The sequence below is a fragment of the Saimiri boliviensis genome, chromosome 8 (genome assembly GCF_048565385.1).
Source record: "Saimiri boliviensis isolate mSaiBol1 chromosome 8, mSaiBol1.pri, whole genome shotgun sequence".
Classification (NCBI taxonomy): domain Eukaryota; kingdom Metazoa; phylum Chordata; class Mammalia; order Primates; family Cebidae; genus Saimiri; species Saimiri boliviensis.
Window position 1 is genome coordinate 8020679 of NC_133456.1, and position 16695 is coordinate 8037373.

At 48.5% G+C, this 16695-nt stretch overlaps 1 protein-coding gene across 19 annotated transcripts in view; it reads right to left on the reverse strand.

Moving 5' to 3' along the window:
- The window catches only part of CACNA1D (calcium voltage-gated channel subunit alpha1 D), a 321073-nt gene that overhangs the window by 63366 nt on the left and 241012 nt on the right, over positions 1 to 16695 (reverse strand). For all 19 annotated transcript variants that reach the window (XM_074403661.1, XM_074403655.1, XM_074403658.1 and 16 more), the window contains 8 exons: positions 16074 to 16203; positions 10938 to 10997; positions 8187 to 8293; positions 6467 to 6554; positions 5588 to 5695; positions 5445 to 5497; positions 3860 to 4006; positions 1633 to 1834 (listed from right to left, as the gene is read on the reverse strand). In XM_074403661.1, the coding sequence (XP_074259762.1) occupies positions 1633 to 1834; positions 3860 to 4006; positions 5445 to 5497; positions 5588 to 5695; positions 6467 to 6554; positions 8187 to 8293; positions 10938 to 10997; positions 16074 to 16203 (895 nt within the window). The remainder of the gene's footprint in view (positions 1 to 1632; positions 1835 to 3859; positions 4007 to 5444; positions 5498 to 5587; positions 5696 to 6466; positions 6555 to 8186; positions 8294 to 10937; positions 10998 to 16073; positions 16204 to 16695) is intronic.

Here is a 16695-nt window from a genome sequence, read left to right on the forward strand (position 1 = left end):
AGATACCCCTCAGGAGCCAGAATATGTTAACAATAAACATCTTACGGGGTGCTGTCTACATGTCCATCGGGGAGCTTCTGGGGCCGGGGAGCTTGTTGTGTTCATTTCAGATTTTCTAGGATGTGGTCAGTAGTGACAGCTGGATTGAACACAGGTCGGGGCCCAGCTGGAGCACTGTCTTTCTCACTTACTCTGGGCAATAGAGCTGGTCCACCCTCTACAGCAGACCTGGAGGAAGCCTCTGGCCCCAAGATCCCTCAGCTCAGCATTGAGACCCTAGACCTAGTCTTCTACTTTGACTCTGGATGCAGACTTTGGACGAGCTCCCTGTGTGTGGGACCCAGCGCCGCTCTGACCTCACGTGCTGACTCCAAGGCCCCCCTATTCAAGCCTGCGCTGGACCTCAGAGGCTGACACACTTACAGTGCTGACTGTGCATGGCTGGCCTGGGCCTTGCCCCAACACTCGTCTTCCTTGGGTGAGCAAACAGCCAGGCTAGACCTCTCCTGGACAGTCACTGGGACAGTCTGCAGGGACACCCTGACGACTCAAAGGAAAATCTTCCTGCAAACCAAGCAAGCATGTCCTTGCATTTCCCCCAGTGGGCAGAGCCAGCTGTGCAACAGACTGTTTTGCCGTGCTAGGGCCACTTCCCCTCAGGAAGCCTAGGCTACAGATCATTCTTGCTTGCGATGTCATCATCAAAACAGAGATGCTACTGATAGAGGGACTGGGGAGACTCCCAGAACAGAATCTCAATCTTGTTGACTCTTTCAGGGCTGAAAGGAATCTCTAAAGAGCAGTTCCTTAATGGCCTTGATTTAGAGATGAGTGATCAAGCCCCCGTGGGGTTCACAGTGCAGGTGCAGGAAGACAGCTCAGAGCACAGGGCTCCCTCCCCTCACCACATGACCAGAGCAAAAGACTCCTACTTCTACCAGATTGGCTAAAACATGGTGCCAGATCAAGAATGATGCCAGTACAATCTTAGTCCCAAATTCAAAGTTACTGACTCCCCTGGGGTGGTGTAGGGTATTTCCCTCTAAGTCAGCAGTTCTCAACAAGGGGCAACTTTGCCCCCCAAAAGACATTTGGCAATGTCTGGAGGCATTTTGATTACTGCTACCAGGGGCAGAGGAACCACTGGCATCTAAGAGGTAAAAGCCAGGGATGCTGCTAAACAGCCTAAAAAGCCCAGGAAACACAACCAAGAACCACCCAGCCTGAAATGCTAATAGCACCAAGGGTAATAAATTCTACGCTAACTGGCTTTAAAGACTCTCTCCCAGTATGGACTGTGAGTGTCTACGTGAGTGGCCACAGCACCCCAACTAAGATTCTGAGCCATCACTAGTGGGTCATGTCCATGGTAGGTGGTGTAAGCACGCTCTGATTTCATACCACCAGGTCTGGGGATGGATTTCATGATTCCAAAGTCTCATATGTATCTGGGAACCTAACACTCAGTAGTGATGACTCAGACGGGCTGAGGGTGTGCTCAGAACAGGGCCGCAGTCCCAGGGACAGACAGCGTGTGGGCACCCTTCTCTGGGCATGGGGTAAATCAATCAAAAAAGGAGGTCCTCCGCTCCTGATCAAGGGACAGAAGCCCAAACAGTGTGTGACTTTAACCTGATTTTTGTCCAGCTCACAGTTCTTATACTCTTTTTCTCCTTGCTCCTGAAATGTCACGATGACAAAGCCCACAAAGATGTTCATCATGAAGAAGGCCACAATGATGATGTAGATGATGAAGAAGATGGAGATCTCTACGCGGTGGTTGTAGACTGGGCCGACATTCTCCCCATTCGAGTCGATGGCCTTATACAGCAACCTAGAGACAGAAAAACTAAGTGGGGACCTGCCAAGCCCCTCAGCCCAAGCGGCCCAGCCCACTGCCTTCCCAGGCCCTTCCTCTCCTGAACTCCTCTCAGGAGCACTCGCTGGGCACCCACCCCAGTGTCACTGGACATAGCCAGGTCTGTCCCTCAGCCTCAGACCCAGATGGCCAGCCCCGAGAGGAGGGGGCACCTGGGATATCATCATCGAGGGACTGTGCTGAGAACCTGAAAATCCAAAGATTTCACAAATATTCTAAAACGCCTCTTTTCTATTCAGAGAGGAAGAGTATTGCATGTAAGACACTGGAGGAAGTAAAAACTACACACGCTGGCAAGTTAGTAAGTGACCAACCAGAGTAATTCCAAAGAACTAAGGGTGCTTCCCCAAATGGAGATATGAACTAAAATTAAAGATATGCCTATCGGGAACTCTGAACAGGAAGAGGGGGATTACTGTCACACCCTCAAGGTCCACTGATACGCCCCATTCTGATGCAGATTTGACACTTCTGCAGGCCCAGCCCATGTGCAGACTGGACACTTTCACAGCCTCTCCCTTAATCCTTACATCTATCTGGGATGGCAGACTTTACTGTCATTCCCATCATACAAATATTCAGGGAGGGATCAAAGCGCCACCGTCACACTCCTTGGGGGCAGAACCAGGAGCTGAGCCAGTTCCTCCAAGCCCCAAGTCCCAGGTTTGCTCCTTTCTCCTCAGCTCCCATCATGAGTTGCTCAAACACAGGGTTCAAAGCCTGACACTCTGGCCAGTGCCTGCACACAGTGAAGGGCCTCACTCCATGCCTCTGTTCTCCCAGGATTAAACCCCTAATGGACAAGCCCCATCTGACTGTCTATCCCACAGGAGCTCCTAAAAATCTCTCTGACTCTTATATACAGCCTAAGAGCTCTGCTGGCCCACAAGGCCCAGCCTGTCCACCTCCAGCAGCTCATCTATGCAGGGGGACCGGCATCCAGGACTCTAGGCGTGTTTGCACACTGACGGCAGGAGTTGGGGGTGAGAGCTACGGATGCAGAGAGCAACAGGAAGGTGCAGAGGATTCTCCCTTTTGAATTCGACCTTCTCCTTACCCGCTCTTTTTATTTTACTCATCAACATCCTAGCCACTCTTCAGGACCCTGTTCTGCGCATCTAGAATACACGAGACCTCCTGCCTGGTTTGACCACTTGGCACTGATTAGATCTGGGCGTGAGGGGAGGAAGCATGTTTAGACACTGTTTCCTCCACAGTGCCTCACATGCCATGTTGCACGGAGCTGGTATCTAAGCACACAGTCAGCCAGAGCCCAGACAGACATCTCTAACGAGTGGGGAGACACACGCCTCTGCGAGCACGGTCTGTAAGTGAGCGAGTGAGTGGCTCTATAAAACAGATGGCACAACAGCAACTGTCGGCACCTGGCACATATTAGTACCAAGAGGAAGGAAGGAAAGGAAGGAAAGGAAGGAAGGAGAGAGGGAGGGAGGGAGGGAGGGAAGGAGGGAGGGAAGGAGGGAGGGAAGGAAGAAAGGAAAGAGGGAAAGGAAGGAGGGAAGGAGGGAGGGAGGGAGGGAGGGAGGGAGGGAGGGAGGGAGGGAGGGAAGGAAGGAGGGAAAGAGGAAAGGAGGGAAGGAGGGAAGGAAGGAAGACGAAGGGAGGAGGGAAGGAGGGAAGCATTTGGGGCACCATCCAGACCCTCTTTGGGAGCAGCGGATGGCAGCTTTCTTGACATGGCTACCAGTGGGAGTTCACAAGACTGAGGCCTCTCACGTCTCCCTACTCCCACCCGGTGATGCTGCCTGGCACCTCTACTATCCCCTCTTCACCAATCATCTGCCTATGCAGAAAGAGGCCCTGTGGGTCAACAAGTGATTAAGAAGTGGCCCAAGGTTAAAAAGCCACAGGGCAAGCCTGAGACACGGGAGAACAGAAATGGGACTGACTCCAGGAGAGAGGGCTCAGCCCTGGGCACACAGGCGCCTCCCCAGAAGACTGCATGCTCCCTGTACTTACGCAGGCCAGCCCTCAAACGTGGAGACGGTGAAGAGCGCCATCATAGCAGAGAGGACGTTGTCAAAGTTGAAATCACTGTTTTGCCAGATCCGCTCACGGACCACAGGGCTGTCAACATCCCCATCCTTGTAGAGGATGAAAAGACCCCTGGAGAGGAAAACAGGTGTGAGTCGTCTGGCTTCACACATGACAGGTGGAAGCGGCATAAAGTTGGTCACACTGTCCTGATCCCAACTCGAGGCAAGTCACGCTCAGTCCGCCAGCCATTCACACAGCTGAGCGTAACACGGCGCTGTTTCTCCTCTCCTTGCCCTGCATTTCATCTCCTTTGCGGCTCAAATAACCATTGAATAACTACCAGTGCAATGTGTATTCTCCAGAGCAGCCAGCTGGACACAGGCATCCATTCAGTCACTGGTTGATAAAAACCACAGCATGGTGACTGCATCTCATACACAAAGGGCTTGAGGCGTGCCCTGAAGGATCTAAGCTCGGCCACAGAGAACTCTGTAAGTTCTGGGAAACAAGCCCATGTATATTCTTCCTGCATTTTAGTTTTAATCAATTCCCTTTCTCTTCTTACTAATGACACTCCCAATTTTCTTTCCAAAAGAATTCCATTATTTCTGGCAAATTATTTCTCACAGAACTTCATTTCTGGAAGGAACCCAAGAGATAAAGCACAGTGTCTTTATTTTACAAATGAAGACACAGAGGCTTCGAGAGAGAAAGGACAGGGTCCCCATGCCACTGCTAGGCTGCTCACATCCAGGGCCGCCATGCACCCCACAGCCCGCGTGACCGGTGCCTCTGGAGGTGCAGACACACAGCCCAATTGCAACCGGTGCTGACAGCAACTTCCACTTAAAAGAAACCCCAAACCAATGTAAGCACACAGTAGGCCAGAGCCCAGTCAGTTACATCTCCAGTGGGTAGGGAGACACAGGCCTCTGCAGAGCCTGAACCTTTAGGCCATGCTTCCATGAATGCCTTCATGGTCACTGGACATCCTGAGATGGGAGGCATGAGTATTTCCCACCTTGTCTCTCCTCTGCCAGTTCTTGTCTATAGAAGTATGGCCAAGATGTAGGTAATAGGAGCCAGGAGAAAGGAAGTCTGGAAAATGCATCAGAAGACAGAGCCAGCTCCCAAACACCAGGGAGTTGAGTTTCAAATTCTGATTTGGGGGAAATCATCCATGCGGCTGTCATGGAAGCTATTTGGGGCATTTCATAACTGTCATTTAAGGGTTCCCCCAACTCCCGCCATTTATACATTCTCTACCACAAAAGCCATCTATCTCTTCTTTTGGGATGACAAAAAGTTTGGAATTACATAGAGCTGTGGGTTGCACAACAATGCCACTGATATTCTATGCTGAGGAACTGTATACTGAAAACGGTTGATTTTTATGTTATGTGAATTTCACCTCAATGAAAAAGGAACACCATCTATCCACCCACAGGCTGAGCACACAGTCCTGTTTTATTTCATGAGAAAATCTTCTGAAGTGCCAACATGTGTGAATCCTTGAAGTCTTCTATTTGCTCTTCCAAGTTCATCACTCCACTCTCAGGGTGCTCACCTGCATTCTTCAGGGTTACTTTTGGCTTCATCCGTACAGCGATAGAACTTCCCCTGGGTAGAGAACAGACAGGCAGCCAAGTCAATGCAGCTTCTCCTTAAAGAAATCCACCTGGGCTTTCTGCTCAGAAGCAGTTCCCCTACCTTGAACAACTGGACCCCGATACAGGCAAACATGAACTGGAGGAGGGTGGTGACGATCATGATGTTGCCGATGGTCCGGATGGCCACGAAGACGCACTGGACCACGTGCTGCAGAGAGGGCAGAGGGGCGTGACTCTCCTTCATGATTTTGGCCTTGAGGTGAGCTAGCAGCAGCCAAGAGTTTCTATGTTGGCTGGGTGTAGTGGCTCACACCTGGAAACCCAGCACTTTGGGAGGCTGAGGCGGGTGCATCACTTGAGGTCAGAAGTTTGAGACCAGCCTGGCCAACATGGTGAAAACCCACCTCTACTAAAAATACAAAAATTAGCCAGGTGTGGTGACAGGTGCCTCTTACCCCAGCTACGCGGGAGGCTGAGGCAGAGAAACTGCTTGAACCCAGGAGGTGGAGGTTGCAGTGAGCCAAGATCACACCACTGCACTCCAGCCCAGGTGACAGAGCAAGACCCTGTTTCAAAAAAAGAAAAAGAAATGCTACAGGTCCATGTGCAGTGCTGCCTAGCACACGGACCCAAAGGGTCCCCACTCCATAAATGACTGAGGAAAACAGAAACCCAGTAGCCTTTTATATATAGTCTACATGAAAACTGAAAAGTGAAACACAAAGAACTACCAATAAAAACGTAATAAATGAACAATAATTATAAAGAAAAATATCTTCAATTACCAAAAATAAAGAAAATAAATAATAATTTTAAAAATGCCATTAGCACTTGGCACAGGTGGCTGAATTGGGTAGAAAGGTCCTTATAACCCACTTTAAAAATCCATCAGCCCTCAGCTCACCTTTGCCCAGAAGAGCCAGTAATTACAGCCAACCCCAACCCAAGCCAGCCCAGCCTGGAGGAGAGGAATCAAAACCTTAAGTCCTTTTGCTCTATTGATGGCCCTGAGGGGCCTCAGAACCCTTAAGACCCTCAGAATCTTCACAACGGAGATGGCACTGGATCTACGGAAGGAGCAGAAAGACAGCAGACAGAGCATGTTATAAACAGGCAGGATGCACCTTACAGTCACCGTTTCACTGGACCTTCCCTTTAGTATCCCTACACAGTTAGCATGGGATCCATGTGGTACTGAGCTGCTCTCTCCCCACAACTCACAGGCAATCTCTCCTCCCCACCCACACTAGGCAGCACCTCCCAAGCCCAGCCTGTGGCACTCACAAAGGCTCTGACAGGTACACAGCTGACCTAGGCAGACACTACTCATGAACTCGCTTTGTTCTTTCCACTCACTATAAACACAAAGTGTTTTTAGGCTTTTAGGCTTCACATACTGTTTGTTCTTGTTTAAGGTTGGAGGCCTGCTGCAGCCCTTTGGCACCAGGGCTTCTCTGGCCTCCAAGGAGCTCAGAGTCTGGTGGAGGGATGGGCAATCCCAATTCAGTGTGGCACAGGACGCGGTAAATGCAGTGTGCTCAGCCAGGGGAGCACAACCTGTGGGGGCAGTGGGGGAGCCTAGGAAGGACTCTGGGGTGGGGTAGGTGATAGCCAGGTAAGTCCCGAAGGAGGAGCAGGGGTTAGCTAGGATAATAGGGAGCGGGCTCCCGTGTGAGGGAGCAGCACGTACAAGGATGCGACATAGGAGAATGCAGCTTTCTGTTGCGCCCCAGATGGCTGAGTGTGGCCAGAGCACATACTCAGGATGAAGTGGGCAGGGCTGCAGCTGGAGAGCACATGAACAGCCTGGGTGCTCATAGGAGCTACAGAGATGTTAATGCAAATAGCCCTGTAAGCTATGACCGCAGGGCTCCCTCAGTGAGAGGCAAGGAGGCTAACACAGAGGGCTGTTTCAGGCAGAGGTTCTTGGTCTTCCAAGGAAGGTAGGTCTTTTCTACTTCTCTTTAGCTTAGAGGGCATGTGTGTGCAGGTGTGCTCACATGGGGGATATTCTATGTTCAGCACCTGAACAGAAGCGCTCACGAGTCAGTAGGAAAGCAAGGCCACACCTGATGCTCTCCTGGGGCCTCTGCCCCACACCTCTAGGGACGGCAGGCAGTACTCAGCAATGGCTGTCCCCACCAGAAATCCCCAAATGCCACGGAAAAGTCCTAGGGCCCTGACTTTCAGCATTGGCTCCCTCTTAGCTGAAAAATTCCAGAGGCCAACTTAAAGGTCCTAGCAGGTTCTATATCCTGAAAATCAAAGGACGTTCTCAACCCAAGCTGGAAGGACTGAGAGGCCACCTGGCCCCAGCCCCTCCTATGTAAAAGGGGAACAGGGATCCTGAGAAAGAGTGCCCTCAAGGCCCTGGGATCAGCCTTTGGAGGAACCAGAACTAGGACCTGGCTTACTTCCCTTCTAGTCAAGACCTTTCACCTCAGTTGAAAGCAAATTTCACAGAGACTAATGAGCTCAACATAGCAGCAGGGACACACACTCACACACACACACACACACTAAAACAAAACAAGAAAACATGATTGTCCCAATGCTTTCTGAAATGGGAGCAAATTAAACGAACCTATATAACTAAATATAATCCTGAAAATGATGCCCAGCCTTTATCAATTACGTTGAAAGTCCATACATACACCATTCAGCCCAACAGCTCTGGGTACACACCACAGAATACTTACTGAATCCCAAATGACACCAGAGACACCCCAACCACCAACATATCCAGCAAATTGAAGTAGTTCCTGCAGAAGGCCCCTTTGTGGAGGAAAGCTCCAAAAGTTGTCATCTAGAAGCAGAATCATGGGTGATTTATCATTTTTTTTGTCTTCAGAGGAAAAGAAACCTGGACTCTTTACGAAATCCTGGGGAAAGTGTGACTTCGTTAACAAGTGCACATTAGGAATCAAGTGCAAACCAATGGGCTGAGCCACTGGGTCATTTGTTCGAACAAGAATTAAAAAGAGGCAGTTTAGTTTGAATACATTTTAAGAGATGAAACCAATTTAGCCTTTCTTACAGAGAACATAGGTTTCCAATATGAATACGCTGTTGGCATGTCCAAAAGTCTGTCTCAAGAAAGGCTCTACATGACTACATTCGTCAAAAGGTTAAGAGCTGCCCAGACAGCCCATTTCCTCACAAAGCGCTGGTTCTGGCCTCTCTCAGGCCCTGATAGAGCCTACCTCGTTTCAATGAAGGCTTCCCAGTGTGGGGGTGAATTCAGGCCTCCCAGCTTCTAGGTACCTACGTCCCTTTTCCACGCAGATCCCTTATTGTTCCTAATGGTCTTTAACGACACATCCATCTTAAACAGCTCCGCAAAGTCTGATTGCATGTGCCTGGTGTGGCCAGGAAGCCAGGCAGCATCTCTCCGAGCTAGTCTCACGGCTCTGTGCTCACCTGCCACATTCACCTGAAGCACTTACTGTGGGTGCTCCAGTGAGATTTCTATTGGTGATGGAAAAGGAGTTTAGTTCCCCAAAGTAAAAATAGCAAAATATCTAGAGCTCACTATTTATTTTGAGACAAGAAAGGTTGGAGCAGGCTCAGACAAGTACAGTATGAGAGAGGTGGGGGTGGAAAACATTACACTGAACCTTAGGAAATCGCCAGTGTTCAACCCCTTTTGACCGACAAAAATGGCATTTTCCCAGGGCTTAACCAAGTAACCAAACAGCCTTCCAAATCTCCCCAAGGCCGCCAGGAGCCATCATCTCAGATGTTAGACACTTCTTGGTGAGTCTCCATTTTCTGAATCCTTCTTGTTTTAGCTCATTTTCCATTCTCTAAAATACCTTCAAAATGAAGCATGACTCAGAAGATTTAAGTCAGTGAAGCAGTTCTTCAGAAATTAAGAAGTGACAATTTTTTTCCTTTTAAATAATCCTGTGTCTAAGTTTCCCCAAAGCCTATGAGTAACTACATTCATTTAACAACCTAAAAATGTGGAGAGTAAAATAAAACCTCAATTAACCAGGCTAACAGACTAAGTAGAGCATTTCCCCCATTCACATTGAAAAGAAGTCGAATTCTAAAATTAAGAAACTGAGGCAGAAGCTGAGCCAGTGAGTGTTCCGGCAGCGCCCCTCCAACCCCCACCACTGTGCATTCTGCATCCACAGGCCCTCCCATGGAGGCCCGGTCAACAAGAGCTGGTCACTGCCCACTGCACGCCTCTGACTTAGGAGAACTGTCAACCAAACTCATTGGATTAAAGGCAGGAAAATGAACTCAAACTTTTAGAAGATTTTTAAGAAAGATGTAAACAGAAGTTGGTTGGCTTCATGCTATTTCGCGAACCAAAAAATAAAACACCAACCTCAAAAAACTAACATTCCCTGACGACGTTAATTGAGGTTTCATTTTACGTATGATTTTGTAAAGAGCCCAAGTTCCACAATAGTCCAATACAAAATACATTGTGCCTGAGTTGCACACACAAAAATCCCCCAATGGCTTAAAACCGTGGTTGAAAGTCTTCATTTCCCAGCTTGTTTTCCTGCTAGGAGATGGCTGCCCTGACAGTTCTCATGGGCCTTGTTCTCCCAGGACCACAATGAACGATGCCCTGTGGTCCTTGGCCAATTTTAGAAAGGTTCTTGGAGCTCTGCTGTGGTCTCCAGCACTTTAAGCACATAAGGAATGGGCTCCCCATGGAGCAGCCTTCAGTCAGTACACAAACCACATGCAGCAATGGCAGCTGTTAGCTCATGCATGGGCAGTACATTTAGGTCACCCCGGCCAAAGGGCCTTCCTCTTGTGTAAATGTAAGCCCATCCATTAAAACAGACAGAAAATACCTTAACACAAATAGACCAAAGGCATCTTGCAAATCCTATTGCAAGAAAATAGTGTGTTACTATTTTAGGCCCCCAAAAGCAAAACGCAGTCAGAGAAATGAAAAGAGAGACATCCTCTTCATAAGATAAATGCTTTTCCTCCGACTTTGATGTCAGAAACGGTGGAAAAAAGTTCATACAAAGTGATATATCTGTTATCAGTGAACAAAGTCCAGAGGGTATTTTTTTTAAAGGAGCAAAATATAATTAATTCTCAACCACTATCATAAAGCCAAAGTAGCTCCTACATGCATTCAAAGGTTAAAAAGAAAGAGCAAAAACAAGTTGGAATGGTCACAGGAAGAAAAATCCTTTGTTTTAAAAAACCAAAAAAACTTAGCTCAACCACAAAAGAGAAAAAAAAAAAAAAAAGTCAAAAGCACTTCACGCTTCTGTCCTGTGTCTCACACACAGAAGCAGCCCTTAAACACACTGTCAGGTAACCTGTTACCTTTAAAATGATCTCAAATGCAAAAGTACCAGTGAAGACATAGTCTGCGTAACCTAGCATCTGGAAGGCAAACGAAGAAGTGCAACTATTATTGCTACAGCGGCTGTGGAGTATGTGAAGATCAAGGAAAAAGCCATTACCTTCAACAGGATCTCAACAGTAAAGATGGCTGTGAAGGCATAGTCAAAGTAACCCAGTATCTGCAAGGCACAACACGTGGGAGTGAGAAAAGGCATTCAGACAAACTCTGACAACTGCATGCTCACGGGCAGAAACCCCCCCATGCAGTCGGAGACCCATCCTCCCAGGAAAACCCTGCCATTGTGGAGGTAAGTGCAGAGCCGCTGGTAAATGCCCACTCTGGTCAATTACATCATTCCCAAAGAGCGTTTGAGAATCCCAACCTCCTTTAACCACTCACCCCGACTCACTTCCCAGTCTTGTGTCTTGGACAGGCAGAGAGGCTGATTTCTAAGAGTGCTTTGTTAACAAGCTTTTTTCATCAGAGAGCATTACATCTACAAATGACTTGTGGCACCAGGTAAATTAAAGGCTTATAATACACGTTTTGGATTTTTAATCGCATTTCTGGCTGAAGTATGTTGCCCTCCATCTGAACATCCAATGGGTGGAGAAGCATAATGATGGCAGTGACATCCATCAGAGCCAGAAGCTTCCACATGTCCCTTTGAATTCCAGCCCGTGCAATCAGGGTGTCATCACCGTTCTCCACCTATGCGCTAAGTCTGCAAGGGAGGGTTTTACAGACTGCCTTCCTCCTGCCCATTGTTCTGCATCTAACATTGCTCTCTCTAAACTCAGGTGGTTTTTTAAACCTTGTTGGGCCTACTCAAATAACAGACTGACTTGGCCTTTGAATTTTTAGTCCAGGCAACTCTATCCGCATTCATGCCAATACCACCTATTATTCCATCAACCAAGGCCTGCTAGCCCTTTCTGGGGTCCCCACTTCTCCTCAGCTGTGGAGGTAAGTGGGCCAGTGGCAAGAAGTCTGACCACCAAGAAAGCTACTCACAGGGAGTTTCTTTTTTTTTTTTTTTTGAGACAGAGTTTTGCTCTTGTTACCCCAGGCTGGAGTGCAATGGCGCAATTCAGGCTCACTGCAACCTCCACCTCCTGGGTTCAAGCAATTCTCCTGCCTCAGCCTCCCGAGTAGCTGGGACTACAGGCACGCACTACCACGCCCAGCTACTTTTTTGTATTTTTAGTAGAGACGGGGTTTCACCTTGTTGACCAGGATGGTCTCGATCTCTTGACCTCGTGATCCACCCGCCTCGGCCTCCCAAAGTGCTGGGATTACAGGCGTGAGCCACCGCGCCCAGCCCCACAGGGAGCTTCGGCCACAGCACCCTTATCTGCAAAGGTGAGCTGGTCTTGGCCATTAATCTTCATGACAACTATGATCTATGGTTTTGAAAGAACTGGAAAGAGCAGAGCTGGAAGGGACTGTGGAGACCACCCAGGCCTAATCCTTTAACAGCTATTAGAGGAGCTGGGAGCAGGAAATGGACACACATGCAGGTCACACAGCCAGTCACAGGCACTGCCGGGCAAGGAGTAGGCCTGGGGGACGCCAATGGAGAGCCACCACCGGGCTGAGCTGTTGTAGGTACGGGAGTCACCTGGGGGCTGTGGCACAATAAGGTGAGGACCTCTGCTTCAAGCCCGGTCTCTCTCTTCAGAGGGTATTCATTTTCCAAACTGTTTCTGGTTTTGGACTTACACATTCTACGTGAGCACTCCTGTGTAACTGAGTTTCTTGGCCAGGCTATGAAAGGTATCTTCCAGGGTACTACCAGGCCTCTGCCACCTTCCCCTTACTCCTTCCTGGGTCACAGTGGGAATATTAATGTGAAAAGCATCTAGTAGCCCAGAAAGAAGTCACACTAGCCTGCAAGTCTAGGAGGCAACTTGGCGCCCAGGGCGAAGTTGAGATTTAAGCTGGTTTTGTCCTCACTCTGCTTGCATTCTCTCTCTTTTTTAAACTAAGAATTCAGCTAAGGTTAAAAAACATACAAAACACTGCAGAATCTCAAAAGCAACATACACACACATATGTACATCTGTTTAAGCAGAAAGATAACATTTTTGGTTTGGGTAAGGCAGCAGGGAAATAAACTTACAGGGAAGCAATTGTAATTAAAAATAAAACACGAAGCCCCCATGTAAATTAACCCCTTGCCAATGTGTATTCTAGACTAGCTCCTGACCTAGTTTGTCACCTAATGCTTTTTTTTTTTTTTCTCCAAACACAGCCCTTGTGTCCTTTTTTTTATGATGGAATGAAATGACACAGAGGTCTTTCTTCTACTGGGGCATCTAGACCAACTCTCTAACAAAAACCCTAATCTGTGAGGACAGATGGAGAAAGGCCCAGTGCCTTCCTCTTTACACTGAAACTAACAAGCCCCATGGGGAAAGCACTTTTTCCCTTCACATCAGCGTGTGTGTTTCATACATCCGATAGATGGGGCTTGCCAGGCTCCAGAAATGGGAAGCAGCATCACGAGGCTTGGATGTCCTGACAGAGTCCTAGGGGCACAGATCTGCTGGTATGTCTTAACCCTAAAATCTCTAACAATCTGATGCTCAGAAAAAGGCACCCACCAGCATGCCAGGGACACCTGATGAGCTTGCACACTCGCCGGCCTCCCTCTGCTGGTCGGGTTTCTTGGTAATAACCTGAAACTGCACAATAATATCTAGAATTGAGCATCAACGGGTTGCTGCTTCTAGCTGTCTTGCCTTTGAATGGTCCTCGGTGCTGAGTAAGCTGCGCAGTTAAGGAGGGGCTGCTAAGGCGAGAACCAATTTAGGTGCAAGTTTCCTTCCAACATAGACATAGTGGGCGGGCACCATCCCTAAGTTACAAAACTGATGACTAACAGAAAACCCTTGAATTGCTCGTATTTTTGTTTGTTTGTCTGAGACGGAGTTTCACTCGTCACTGAGGCTGGAGTGCAATGGCGAGATCTCGGCTCACTGCAACCTCCACCTCGCGGATTCAAGCAATTCTCCTGCCTCAGCCTCCTGCGTAACTGGGATTATAGGTGCACACCACCACGCCCGTCTAATTTTTGTATTTTTAGTAGAGACGGAGTTTCACCATGTTGGCCAGGCTGGTCTTGAACTCCTGACCTCAAGTGATCCGTCTGACTCAGCCTCCCAAAGTACTGGGATTACAGGTGTGAGCCAGCACACCTGGCCCCCTCAGCTTATTTTCTTAGTATAGTCCGTATCCATGAGGGATTGTTTCCAGGACCCTTTTATACCCCAAAATCTCAAGTCTCTGATATAAAACGGTGCAGTGTTTGCATATAATCTATGCACATCCTCCTGTAGACCTTAGATCATTTCTAGATTTCATGCCATGCAAATCGTTTAGAAAAAAATCTGCACAAATTCAGTACATTTTCTCCCCCATGTATTTTTTTCTTTTCTTTTCTTTTCTTTTTTATTAGACGGAGTATCACTTATTCTGTTGTCCAAACTAGAGTACATTGGTGCGATCTTGGCTCACAGCTGCAACCTCTGTCTCCAGGGTTCAAGTGATTCTTATGCCTCAGCTTCCCAAGTAGTTGGGACTACAGGTGTGCACCACCACACCAGGCTATTTTTTTTGTATTTTTAGTAGAGATAGGGTTCCATCATGTTGGCCAGGCTGGTCTCAAACTCCTGATCTCAAGTGATCCACCTGCCTTGGCCTTCCAAAGCACTGGGATTACAGGTGTCAGCCGCCATGGCTGGCCACTCCCAAATATTTTCTATCTGTGGTTGATTGAATCCTTGGATGCCAAACCCGTGGAGACAGGGGGTTAACTGAATAATCACCTTTGCCACACCCAAATCTAGAGTTCTTGCTGTTTGTTTGCTCTTTTATAGACAGAGTCTCGATGTCACCTAGGCCAGAATACAGCGGTGTGAACCCAGCTAGCTGCAGGCTCAGCCTCCTGTGCTCAAGCAATCCTCCTGCCTCCCAAGTAGCAGGGACAGGCATGCACCACCATGAATGGCTAATTTTAAAATTTTTATATAGATGGGGGTCTTACTATGTTGCCTAGATTAGTCTTGAACTCTTGGGCTCGAGTGTTTCTACTGCCTTGGCCTCCCAAAATGCTGGGATTATAGGTATGAGCCACCACGTCCAGCCAATTAATAATTCTTTGTGTATTCCTAATTCTGCCAATGAAAAGTAGTATTGTAAACAGCCAAGTTAACATGCTTAAGGGTTAAAGTGGCTCTTCCTGGTACACTCATGAAGTTATCCAAACTTAATATTGGCTCTCTGGGGCCAAGGTCAGCACTTTCTTTGGAAATACTTGTGAAATATGTCACATAACCACATGTTTTATAATAAATCTTCCCAGAGAAGAAATGTTTTCACATTCATTATATATTCTTTTTTTTTCCTTTGAGACAAAGTCTCACTGTGTCACTGAGGCTGGACTGCAGTGGTACAAACATGGCTTGCTGCAGCTTCGACCTCCTGGGTCCCAGTGATTCTCCTCCCTCAGCCTCCTGAGTAGCTGGGACTGCAGGTGTGTGCTATCACATTCAGCAATTTTTTTTTTTATTTTTTGTAGAGATTTGAGGCCTCGCTACGTTTTGCCCAGGCCAGTCTTGAACTCCCGTCCTTAAGCGGTCCTCCCGCTCAATCTCTCAAAGCACTGGAATTACAGGTGGGAGGCACTGCACCTGGCCTAGACTTCTCCTCCACTCAACACCTCAACTCGACATCCCATCATCTTCCTGAGTTGTATTTCCCCTCAGTCATGAAGCCTAGCGGCTTGGTTCATTTAAGTCTACATGACACAGGAATCACACCCCCAACCCTGAATGAGAGAGCCTGGGCATGTGTCATGTCTGGTTTGAATTCTGCTTCCTCCCTGCCATGTGCTTCCACGAGGCATGAATCTCAAAACCGGGGTGAGTATGAACCTGAGCAGGGAGGGAAAAGAGGGCTTAAATGTCGGCAGCAGGGAACAAAGAGGAGGAGAAGCAGACTCTCTGAATCCACTGACACTTCCTGCAGAGTATTTAAGATGAAGTTCTCAATTAATGATGCCATTCAGATTTGCCCAGCTAAAACACAAGCTCCATGGCACTTACAAACCGGAAACACCCAACTACCCCAGGGGAAGGAAAGACCTACTCTAGCTGTTGCCCTGAGGGCCTCCACAGCTCCCATCTCCATAGCGGTCGCTGCCTGAGAGAGGCCAGCGCCAGCCCAGAGCGGGCCCCACCCAGGGACTCACTGTGTTCCGGAAGGAGTGGCTGCGGATGGGGTCCTCAGCAGCTAGGGCAGCGCTGCTCAGCATGATGAAGACGAGGATGAGATTGGTGAAGATGTGGTGGTTGATGAGCTTGTGGCAGCCCACGCGGATCCTGCAGGGAAAAGCTGCTGCTTAGAAAGAGTCTCAGATGGAGTAGAACATACTGTGTCCTTAAGAGTGCGGGGCCACTGCAGCAGGGCGCCAGGCAGAGGGCAGCTGTCTGCTGTGCCACCTACGCACCCTGCCCAGCACACCTGAGTGACCTGTCCATCAGCCCCATGAAGCTCACCAAGAGCAGCCCCTTTGGACTATGCGTGGTGTGTCAACTCTGTGCTGGGGGCGCCACACAGACTACTCTACTGAGTTCTTCAAAGTGGAGCTTGTCTTCCTAAAGATGGGGAAACTGAGGCTTACTAAGAGAACTATAAAGTGACACTAGTAAGGACCAGGGGGAGATGTGATCCAGGTCTATATGACTGAAGTTTTTCCACTATGACAGGAAGCTCATCTGCAGGTCTTCCCTGACCAAGAGGGTAAACTGAGGCCAGACCTGCCCTCAACGGTTCACACAGAATGAGATGAATCCTGTGCTTGTCCTATCTGC